A 12464-nucleotide genomic window follows, 5' to 3' on the forward strand; every position below is an offset into this window, starting at 1 on the left:
GCACTGTTCATGATTTTTTAAAACTCTTGAGCATTATTTTGGAAATACTTTATGCATATATTTTGAAATTTTTCTATCAGTTTTACTGCTTTTACTTTTGTTCAGTATGTTTATTTTCTAATGTTTTGTTATTTTACAACAAATATAGAATCTTTAGTCTTCACTGTCAATGCTCCAGTGAAGTATCTATATAAAAAATTACGTTGTAAATACGAAGGAAAATACTCAAAGCTTAATAATAAAAAAAAAAAAAACAACCAAATACGACTGCAACTTGTATCATTAAGTCCACAATCATATTGAAAAAGAAAACCAGGAGACCGCAAACATGAACACAAAAATATACTTGCAGTATGCTACACATAGTTACATAATACAGTAGTCACAAATCAATACTTATTATACATAAAGTTAACTTAGTATATTCAGATTCTAATCTATAAGGAAAGAAAATAATGATAAAAAAGGTTCCATTGACGTAAAACTGTTGATAAGATAATACAAATGAATTAAACCTATTTTTTTTAAATCGCAGAAACATCGAGGGATGTATGTTTTCTTCTTCTCTGAAACAAGGACTGTCTGGATGATTACTAAAGAAAAGATAATACATTTAATCGTCAGTAAGATATAGGCAGTAGATATAGCAACGTTCATATCTAAGTATATATATGAGTACACCTGCCCTATTAGATAGAACAAATTGTATTCAGGAAGCGTTGTTTAAAGTTTAATTTAATTTAACGACATAAGGTTCTAAATTCAACTCAGTTTTACTTTTTGAAAACAGTATTCCTCTAGGTTTTTTTTTTCTCTGCGAATCAACTCTTCTGCATGGATAAACTGTTCCCAGCTGTAGATTATGTTTAATATCTTTAAAAATTGATACTTGGTATAGACAAATTCTTGAACATTCTATCAGCTCAGTAGTCATGTTTTAGTACTGGCATGCATGCTTTAATATAACGTATTTTCTAAAGTTCTCCGATGATAAATTAAGAATTTTTCAAGAAAGTAAGATTCCAACACTACATATGCAAATTTGGGATTTTTAAAAGGGGGGATTGCGAGATGGGGCGAAGGCAGATGCAAACTAGGCAAAGTTTGGAACGGTAAATGTAAAAAAAGTCCACAGATTAACCATATAAATTATCTGCATCAGTATCTTACATAAGTGATCCATTTCAACTCGCTGTCATTTTACATATCAAATCACTGAACTATGAACATGGTTTTATACATTTCATTCAGTTTATCAATTATATAATTTCGTGAAGAACAAAAAACATTTTTAAAAATCGTACAACGCTTCTTTAAAAATAAAAACATGCAACTTGATAAAACATTTAAAACCTGACATATGCTATCACCACAATACCCTTTCAAAAAGTTTTATTGTATCATAAAGTTTATTTTTTGTTTGATACATTGTACATACAACTCAAATATGTCAAAAGTACAACACGGATACACTTTCAGTATGATCACCAGATGGAAGAGAAATAGAATATCATATTTCTATAACATATAACCTTGGTTACCTGGAATAGCTTAACGCCATGTGCGACAACAAATCAGATAACTGCAACTGTCCATGCGACTGTCATACAAGTGCGAGGTTTAGCTAGCTATACAACCAGGTTTAATCCAACATTTATACACAAAGAAATGTCTGTACCAAGTCAGGAATATGACAGTTGTTTTCCGTTCGTTTGATGTGATTTTTCTTGATTTTGCCATTTGATAAAAGACTTTTCGTTTTGAATATTCCGTGAACTTCGGTGTTTTTGCTATGTTTTACTCTTTGCCATGCATTTTCACGACGCTTTCACTTTTAAGTTTTTTTGTGATTTTTAAACTTTTGGTCTGGAGCGTATCGTGCGTACAGAAATCATTATCATCTCTTAGATTTATTTACACCGTATGTAATATGTCTCGTTTGACATTTAATTTCCCTCTTATCTTTGATAATGATACTTATTTGAGAATTTACATTTTTAAAGATACAAAAAATACATACATGGTATTTTCTGAATTAAAAGGTTCACCTGTTTAATATTTTAATGATATTGGAAAGACAAATAAATATCAAACAAGTTGAAATGTAATCGAGTTATTGCTGACTTATATCTATTCGATGAACAGCAAGTCGATTGGCGATGGATGTGATTATCATGATCAACATGTAATTGCTATGATTAAAAATTTTGGAATTGAAATGAAAAAAATAAAAAAAATATCACAATACAAAAAAACATTACAAATGTACATTTAACCGCAATGGCACTTTTCTGTTACACTTTTAAAAACCCTACTTACTTCCATTAGCGATTGCCAAATAATTGGATCACCAGATGTAAAAAAATGGATTTTAAAATTATTAATGTAATACCAAACAAATAAACTTGCGGAAAAGATGATATAACGAATACAAAAGGTACAAAATTAGTACACCATATCCGGATTTCGACAATGAATGTGTTTTCGGTGATGTTAGGAATCAAAACGTTGTGTTTTTAAACATTTCTTTAACTTTTTAACAAAACATAATATAATAACAAGTGCCCAGTCAGGTTTCATGCCTGGAGATTTTACAATTAACCAACTCTTACACATAACAGATTTATTTGGCAAAGCCCTTGACGCAGGAAAAGAGATTTGTGTTGTCTTTTTTTTTTTCTTTATATGAATGATGATATGATTTCAGAAGTAGAAAGCCATAAACACCTTGGTTTAATTTTTCATGAGGATGGTTCATGGCATTTTCATGTCAATAAAATAATTGAAAAGATAGCACCAAGATTAAATTTATTTCGTGCCTTGAAACTCAAATTGAAAAGAAAGTATTTACAAACTATATATTTCAGTTTTATCCGACCTTTATTTGAATATACAGATATCATTTGGGACAACATTCCAGACTATTTAAGTGATAAACTAGAAAGTATGCATGCAACTTGAAGCGGCTAGGATAGTAACTGGTGGTACTATAAGTTATCGTCCATAAATAAATTATACGACGAAACAGGATGGGAGTTACTATCAGAAAGACGTAAAAAACACAAAATTATAAAATTTCATGAAATGTTTCATAACAAAACCCCTGGGGCCGTGTCAACGAAACTGTCCTAGGACTAAGACATGTCTTAGGATGGTCTTAGGACACGTCTTAGTCCTAAGTCGGGTTAACGAAAGTCTCCTAAAATAAGATATGTCCTAAATTTGGTCCTAAAGTTAGGATATACAATTAGGTGTCTTAGGATAGTCCTAAAGGTTGCATCGTCCTAAAACGTAATAAAAACAACAAATATGGCATAAACTCAATACTAAAAATACTAATACAATATTAAACTATCATTAGATAAAATTAATAAAAAAAAATATTGTTTAATGTTTGTTAAAGATTTAATTGTATTTTATTAAATTATTTCGTGATGCCTTTTTTGAAGCCTAAACAATACTATCATCATAAGCAACATATTTTCAAATATGGGAAAAAGTTTAATTCTTTTTTACCTAATCCTGATTCGATACATGTAATGAAATCGAGTGGACCTAAGGACAAAACGAGTTTATGTACTAAAATCGCAGCATGAATATCACAAAGTTTTGTGACCATTTACTTTTGTTTTCGTATTAAATTCATTTATATCTTTTATCATATTTAATAACGTATTTATTAGTATTCCGTAAAAACTTTAACTTTTATTTTGCGTTAATTGTTTTCTATATAAGAGTCATCCTCCCTCTCTTTACGTATAGGTTCTAAAATACAATTCAATCCATGTCAAACAAATCTCTACATATATTTTCAATTAAATAAATGTGTTAGGATGGTCCTAGGACCATCGTAGTTAGGACTGTCCTAAGACAGCTTTGTTTTACATCCTAAGACATGTCTCAGACACGTCCTAAGACCATCCTAAATAATGTCCTAAGACCTATCTTAGGACATGTCCTAGGATACTTTCATTGACACGGCCCCTGATTATTTAAGCGATATTATCCCTCAACAATTGTCAACAGTACCTTTCGAGGATCTGGTATTTTTGGGGAATTAGACTTCATAGTTTCTTTTATTAACAGATTTACGATTTTTAAAGGAGAGGTTGAAAAAATAAAGCATTGAGAAGTGTAATCATACCAATTAAATGACAAAAAACACCAATGAACCGTTAATAAAGGGAGCTACTATTTGATTTGTATTTGGGGGAGGGGTGAGGATGAATAATTTTGTCCTGCATTTCTTATTTTGAAATCTCTATCCTGCGTTTTTATTTTTACTCTATTCGGTCCTGCTTTTATCATCATGATTTTTTTTTACATAAATTGTCATTCTGACTTTTTGTTTGGCCAAGATGTTCATCCGGCCTTTTTTTACTCAAATATCCTGTCCTGCCTTTTTCCAAATTTCATCCCTCTTAAATCCGCTTCTGTAGTCTACCAATGTTTAATATTCTTAGTTTGATTAAGAAAAACCAAGACCAGGCAACAATTTAAAATCTAATAGAAAATCATCAAAATAATGTAACTTCATGCCTTCCTTTACTTTATGCAGTGAAAGTTTTGGCCTGTATTCTTAAACTGTATCATGGGAATGCTATTACTATCAGCTTCATATCAACGTAAATCCATTTTGAATGTTAATAAAAAGTAACTAAATTACTAATAAGAAAATAATATTGAGGACATTTGCATATAAATCTGCTAATCCCCCTTATGCCATTTCTTTTTAGAATAGCGGTTTTCATTTATTCTTTGTTTAATTTTAAAATTATAATTTTTTTTTTTATCGTGACTGTGTTCATTTAGTGAAAAAAAAAACATTCGTAAATTTGAGCTACGATCATCTTTTAATAAAAACAAGTCAAAGTTACGATCATCTATAGACGAAGTTACGATCATCATCGTGATTTTTTGAATCTCGATTTTCGTTCTTCTGGTTGTTTTTCTATACTTTATGAAAAACACATTCAATGGCAATGCTTATAAAGATTTTTCTTGATATAAAACAAATCTGAATATAAGCTGTTAAAGTGGAGAAATCAGCCGTATAAAATTTCCCTATATTTGTGTCCGCCATATTGGGATGATCGTAACTGCAGTTACGATCATCACGTTGACCCCGGTGAATTGTTTAATATTCATAATTATGACACAAGACAAACGAATGACACGCAACATATAAAGTGTAGAACTTCATTTTACCAGCAATATTTTCTTCCCTCAGTTATTCGATCCTGGAATGCTATTCCGGACGATATCAGACTAAGTCCATCTAAGTTTTCACTTAAACGTTACCTTAATCAAAATGTAAGTAAAATACCAAATTATTATTTTTATGGAGACATGAAAGGACAAATACTTCATGCCAGACTTCGGTTGAATTGTAGTAATCTGAACGAACATTTATTTAAGAGAAATCTTATAGAAAGTAAAAACTGTACAGTCCTGTGGTAGAATCGAGAACAGTAAGCATTTTCTTCTCGAGTGTAATAATTACTCCCTTGTCCGAAAACGTACGATAGAAAATAAATCCGTTCCCATACAATATAGAAACACTCCTATTTGGCTGCAATAACCTCAATCAAGAGGAAAATCTACTCGTGTTTAAACAAGTACAACAATTTTTGGTAGATTCGAAGCGTTTTGGCTTATAGTCCTTCGTGCATGATTAGGATCGTAATTGGGTGAGACAGTCTTGACAAAGTTCTGTAAACACACTCCGTCGCCGGTACATATATATATATATATATATATATATATATAGGAAAGATCTGACAAAAAAAAAAAAAAATTATTTGCAGTTATTTCCCTTTATCTTTTTTCTACAGGGAGACGGATTAATATAAGGGAAACCTTGTTTCCGAATCCCTTTGTAATATTGTATCACTGTATTTATATGTGTATGTCATGTACATGATTTTTTGAAATAAAATATGTTTAAAGTAAAACGGTATTTGGGAAGCCATATAATTTACTTCAATTTAGAATATAGATTCTTGTTTGAATAGTCGAAATGGGATGATATAAACCTGAAGGCATATATACAAAATATGTGTTCTCAGCGGTGTACTACCTTCATTGATGACCCAAATGGATATATATGTCGTAGAGTTATCGCTTGTTTAGACGTATGTATATATTATGTGCTCACATGAAGTCTACCCCCAATTTAATAAAGTTTTGATTTGCAATTTCTAAAAAAGTAAATTTCGACGAAAATGTCATTGGACAGACACACGGACAGTGGTAAATGGGTATACTACTTCCTTCTGAGTAGGCACATAGTAAGAAATACATATCAGTAATTTCCATCACTATGGCTGCATAACAGATTTATAGTATTGCCTTTTAAAATTTTCAATTATGATGACGTGTTTTTTTTTAATTTTTTAATGGTATAGTTATAGATCATTTTTAAACCAGATAGGTTGCTTAGAAAGTAATCAAGCGCAATGTATTAGTAATAAGAAATATTCACGATCCTTCAAGAAATCGACATCAAATGAGTGAACAATATTATATTTTTTGTAGCATGGAAATATGTAATAAAATTGATTTATTAACACAAGCTGCACTCCTGGGACTAACTTCTTATTGTACCATTTCGATTCTAATCAAACCTGTGTATAAACATATCTGAATAATTCAACGATGTTTAATACAATTCATTCCTGTTCTGAAATACCATCCTTTGTTCAAAACGGAAACCATACAATTCAACTGTTAGTGAAAATGTTCTGTATTTTCTGTATTATGGCATGAAGACATAGTACTGTATTGAGTGGATACTTTCATCAGAAACTGTTGAATAATAAAAGGCAAATTCTTTAATTTGGGAATTTGGTAAGTAATGTTCATGCTAACGTTTATTTCTTTATTTTTTTGTAATCAAAATAAAGTTATTTCAAGTAAACAGTGAATATAGTGATAATACATGTAACTGTATCCCTGCCTAGTTAGTATGCAATGAAAAACGAATGATCATTGTTTCCTGTGCTGGATCTAACAATAACTATTGCTTTGTGATATTATCTGATGAATTAAAATATAAGGGTACACGTCTATATATAAGACAACAAACCAAAGACACAAATATCTAAGATACATATGGTCAGAGATCAACACAGTCATCAACAATAGACATGTAGATATAAGAAGATGTGGTATGAGTGACAATGAGACAACTCTCAATCCAAGTCACAATTTATAAAAGTAAACCATTATAGGTCAAAGTACGGTTTTCCAAACGGAGCCTTGACTCACACCGATACGTTTATGTGTATATAGATAACATGACAGACTCTCAATTTATTTTGGTGTAAAACTTGATCATATCAATGGGGTGTCTTGTGACCAAAGCAATTTTCAAATAATACATTCGACCTATCTTTACTAAGATTATAAACTTCCATTGGTACATCTATACTACTATTACATAACAAAAAAGTTAACAGAACTTCTACAATAAGGTTTATATCGAATAAGAATACTTTTTCATTTTTCCCCCCCACTAATAAACAATATTGTGATAACTGAATTAAATTCTCTCTGTTAGGTTGAAGCCATCATCGCGACTAAACACTATTTTATGTTGTTAACCGTCGAGTGATAACACTACTGCGAATGTATATAGTTGCTCACATTCAGAATATAATCCAAATTAAAGTTATTTGCAATAAATTCAATATCATATTCTTATATAGCGTGTTAACATAGAAAATCTGAAAGCATACAACTGATGCAAGTATTATATTTTTTTCAGTACAGATTCAGAAAGCAACAGTGACCCCAAAATGTCAAAGAATTTCGAACGAAGACCACCACGCCCACCACCTGAACCTCTTCCGAATGCTATTTCTTTCGACTTGGGTGGAAGTCGAGCTTCCCACGAAGATGTTTATAATCAATTAGGAGCTTTTTTAAAGTCATTCGGAGACTTTCACATTAAATCTCTTCAGTTTAAGGCAATGTCATTTCGATGGGTTGTTCTATTGGACAGTAAAACAGCACGTGACAGAATAGCGGGAGGTCAGATCAATATAAATGGCAGAAAAGTCCTGTTGCGTCGCTATGACGATGTTATGTTGTTGGAGTATAAAAAGTATCTAAGAGGCAACGGACTAGTAGATATGTTTAAACAGACATGATAGAATCCATTTTGGATCCCTGAAAATTAAGATGAAGAACAAAAACGAAACAAAAAAGTATTTACAATCTGAGTTTACAATAAATGACGAACTACACAACGTTTATCAGCATTGTACAACATTGTGTGTGCATTTAGAAATCGTAAATTTATGCTGTTACTGTAGGCCATTGGAATATATAAAACGTCCATGCTTAAACTTTCCTGATTTAGGCAGCAAGCAGAAACCCAATGTATGGGATATACGAATAAGACAAACCTTTCCCGCTTAATTATTCTTTTATTGATTGTACATGCGTGTTTCTCAAGAAGTATAAATGTAATGTGGGTTAATTGTCCAATTTACATGTAACCCGAAGAATCACTGTCGATCGCTACATTGTCGAGAGGACACTGACCGATAGAGGGCGCTGAATCATTCGAGTTAATTTACATGCTAATATCTGCGCTGCATGTGCTGTTTGTTTTATTTTTCGGACATAAAATATTATGATCTAAAAACAAACAGCACATGCAGTGCAGATATCAGCAGGATTTCAACTTACTTGAGCAAGTACAGATAGCAATATATAAATTCTGTTGTCTAACCTAGTTAAGCTTGATCTCTATAAAAAAAAATGTCTGCTACGATGTATTCACTTATAAATGATTTAATACAACATTGAATATTTATGGAAGAAATGTTTGAAATCTGTCTTTTGAGTTCATATCGTTCTTTTCGTCAGTTTTCATCAGATACCCAGAGAATGATGTAAACTGTAACCCAGACAACACTTGATTCTTTGGTAACACACAATATACCATGTCTCCCTTCTCTAAATAAACAATGGCACTGTTGGATGAACCCATCTCGTATTCTATATTGCCTGTTTTCCCATCAGCCCATGTTCTCACAATATCCTGCATCGACTGGGTGTTCATTTTTCGTTTGACCTACAAATGAAATATGCGCGAAATAAACGTTTTAGTAGTTTTTCCATTACGTTTTAGTAGTTTTTCCATTCATGAAGTTTCTAAGTTGTAATAGACTATTCGAATCAGAAACGGGTGTATGTTATCATGTAAATAAAGCCAAGAATGATTTGAGGGATACTGTGTGTGTATAGTAGGTCTTTGATTGTTTCTGTAAGTTCTTTTTGTTGTGTGTTGTTGTCTCATTTATAATAAGCATATCTCAACTCTTCTTTTAATAATTCACATGTTGTACTTCATAGCAAAACAAAACATTTAAAATGTATTGATCCAAACTATTTCAATGAAGTAACTATTTTGTAAAGGAAATGATAAACATGATGTAACAATATATTATTAGTCCTAACAAACCGTCAAAAAACCCGAATTGATTTACAAGAAACGGTACCAAATTCAATAAATGAACTCCACCACTCGTCACAATTCTTTATTGGAAGACTTATGGTCAAAGATTATTTGTTTGACGGGTTGCTGTAAATAATAAACAGTACGAACTTACACGTAAAGTGACTTCCGCTATGAATGACTTCCTGGTGTGTATATGCATATGGAATTGGTAGAGTCCATTATAGGGGGTTACAAATACACCAACACTTTGGCGGTAAGATTTACCATAATTGGCCAGTACTTGATCAAAAACTACTATCTGAAAAAAGTGTTGAAGTATTATCACTATAAGGATCACACAATGATTGTCTTCAAAACTGTTTGGACTTGATTGGTTTTGATAAGCTTTAATTCTTTTAAAATCTGTTAAATGCAACAGTTGTATACCGTTGTTCAAGTCATAGGTCCTTTATTAGTTAAATATAGAGAAATGAAAATACCATTACCTTCGACACCGTCGACGAAGGAATGTAGGGTCGCTATGTCTCGCGTTGGTGACACAGTGTCATAGGCTCGAAAATACAGTAACATATTTGTTTTGCATTCCTTTCATCGTCGGTATATAAATGATTAAAACGGATTTCCTTAAGATGTATCTATCAATATATCTATACGCAAAAGTTTAATTAAACAGCACTAGCAATGGTTCTCGGATATACATGTATTGTCAGTATTTTCGTCTCGTCTAATTTTTTTTACAATAATACCAGTTTGGAGATTACACGTTGCATTCGAATGACAATAACAGTTTAACTTTAAATATGTACAACACCACAACTAACCCTATCCTGGCCGAATGGTCCATACTGTGTCATTGTCATCACAGCTGAGAATGCGGTAAACACACTGGGTTGCTCATGACTGATAGTGTGTGTTGTATTAAGTATCACTTTCCCTGGAGGTCCAGGTATTCCAGCTGGACCTACAGGGCCTTGTAGTCCTCTGTCACCTTTTGGTCCTTGTGGACCAATCTTACCGTCCGGTCCTGGAATTCCTTGTAGACCTTGCGGCCCAGGAGGACAGTCACATTTTGATTGTTGTTGTGGAAATGGAAGTAAATCTGCAATAATGTTTGTATTAAATTATAAACAAAACTAGGAGGTTTGTTGAAAAATATACACTCGCTCGTGATCAGAAGTACTGTAATACATTTCGAAATAACACCATGCATTTTCTTAAATTATTCGAATTCATCACATTATTTCACTTAACAAAAAGTTTGATCGACCACTGCCTTTTCAGCTAGTAGAAGGAAACAGAAAGGAGGACATCCTGACAATTTGAGTGTATATCAAGCAACAATGGGCAACACACCTACCTTTATTCGTTGTAGCAAAAGCCCCATGAATATAGAGATTTACTGGTCCCTTTGTTTCTAGCTTAGTAACCGGACAAACAGTTTCGTTGGGTGTTGAAACAGTTACTTCAGGTGGCTTCTGGATTGTTTGTTTTGATATCAGCCCTCCAAACGAAATAATTGATTCCTCTGTAGGTTTGGTGACTGTTTCTTTTGAGTTGTTATTAAAGTCACGTGTTTGTGGTACAAACTCGGAGTTCTGAGACTGACATACTGATAATATTACAATAACTGTCACAAAGAATAAGATCGCAGTCATTGATACTGCTAACGTCTAAAATATAATCAAAAGTTTTGCTAATGATTCTTTAAAACATAGATAAAATAATAGAAACAATGTTTTGAAATAAATAAATTTATTTAACAAAAACTATTTTTTAACATATTTATCACTTTACATTGGAATATCATTGCATAAATGTTATAATTAGCAAGATGTACAATTTTTGATATGCAAAAACTATAATAAACACGTAACAGAATCTTGTAACATTGGAAAGATCTGGCTGTGCAATTACAATAAAGTGTAATAAAGAAACTAGTAGAAACAATAAAGACAATAAATATTTGACAAACTTAACAAATTAAATCTAAAATAATAGTTATACAAAACTTTGAACTATGCATTAAAGGACATAAAGAACAAATTGTGACACTTACCACGCTGTACAGACCTTAGTGTTTTTCTTTTTCATAGAGATATATGGCTTATCAACAGAGTGTAAACTTTCTACTGATAGGGAGGCAGATGGTCCTTTCTATCTGGTGATGATCTTATCAACACGTATGCATGTATTTTAACAGTGAAACAGAAGACCAATGGTCCACTAATCGTGGGTGTTTAGCTAAAATGAATGTTACCCAGTCATTTACCGGTTTGATTTATAGTTATCTCTACTTCTCGATCCGCAATAACAAATCGACATGTCATTATTTCCAAAGTTTTATTATCACTCTGATGGTATAGCTGCACCAGTTTTAGCATTGATGGAATCGGTTGTTATCGTCTACTGCAAATTGAGCACATATGATCATATTAAAGTTGTACACTTTTATATTTCTGAATGAATGGAACAAAAACCAAGGAGTTCCTCAGTTGTTGCAAACATTGTATTCCTTTTATGGCAATAAAAATCTTTTAGAACATACAGCAAAATAATTGTTTATAATTAACATTGAACTATTTTTTAAAAGTAGAGCATCATACGAGTAAAGATTATACAGGATGTGCAATAATGTATTTTACAGGAGAAGGAAGCTGCAAATTGAATCACTAAATAGCATAGTAAAAGTAATTAAACCAAAAGCCTTTCTACTTTAACAATATTTTTGAAATCGTAAGACTTTGGAGGACAGTTAATTTCTATCTTCATTCAGCGGCTTTAGTTACATTGTAGTTCAACTGAAATGAAGCTCATATTATTTATTTTTTTTATCATAATTGAAACTAATTTGCCATGTTTTATTAGCTATTGATTGTGTTTATGTGTACGACTATTTTATTAAAATAGGAGTCGAGGTTGATAATCTTTTTTTACAGTCCAATACTTTAGATAAATATGGATATCTATTTTTGGTATATCATATCATAGACAC

General features: G+C 31.7%; 1 protein-coding gene across 1 annotated transcript; it reads right to left on the reverse strand.

Moving 5' to 3' along the window:
• Positions 1-8786: 8786 nt before the first annotated feature.
• On the reverse strand, positions 8787-11663 carry LOC143048622 (uncharacterized). The gene is made up of 5 exons (XM_076222411.1): positions 11529-11663; positions 10830-11142; positions 10294-10571; positions 9624-9770; positions 8787-9085 (listed from the first exon to the last, which is right to left on the reverse strand). The coding sequence occupies exons 2-5, from the start codon at positions 11125-11127 to the stop codon at positions 8822-8824; spliced, it is 987 nt and encodes a 328-aa protein (XP_076078526.1). The 5' UTR covers positions 11128-11142; positions 11529-11663; the 3' UTR covers positions 8787-8821.
• Positions 11664-12464: the final 801 nt, after the last annotated feature.

Source organism: Mytilus galloprovincialis, chromosome 10, assembly GCF_965363235.1.
Source record: "Mytilus galloprovincialis chromosome 10, xbMytGall1.hap1.1, whole genome shotgun sequence".
Lineage (NCBI taxonomy): Eukaryota > Metazoa > Mollusca > Bivalvia > Mytilida > Mytilidae > Mytilus > Mytilus galloprovincialis.

Coding starts and splice junctions, on each gene's coding strand:
- LOC143048622 (XM_076222411.1), bottom strand. CDS start 11,127: ATGACTGCGATCTTATTCTTTGTGACAGTTATTGTAATATTATCAGTA. Junction 9,771..10,293: donor GACCATTCGGCCAGGATAGG/GTTAGTTGTGGT, acceptor CACTTTTTTCAG/ATAGTAGTTTTTGATCAAGT. Junction 9,086..9,623: donor TAGCGGAAGTCACTTTACGT/GTAAGTTCGTAC, acceptor TTTCATTTGTAG/GTCAAACGAAAAATGAACAC.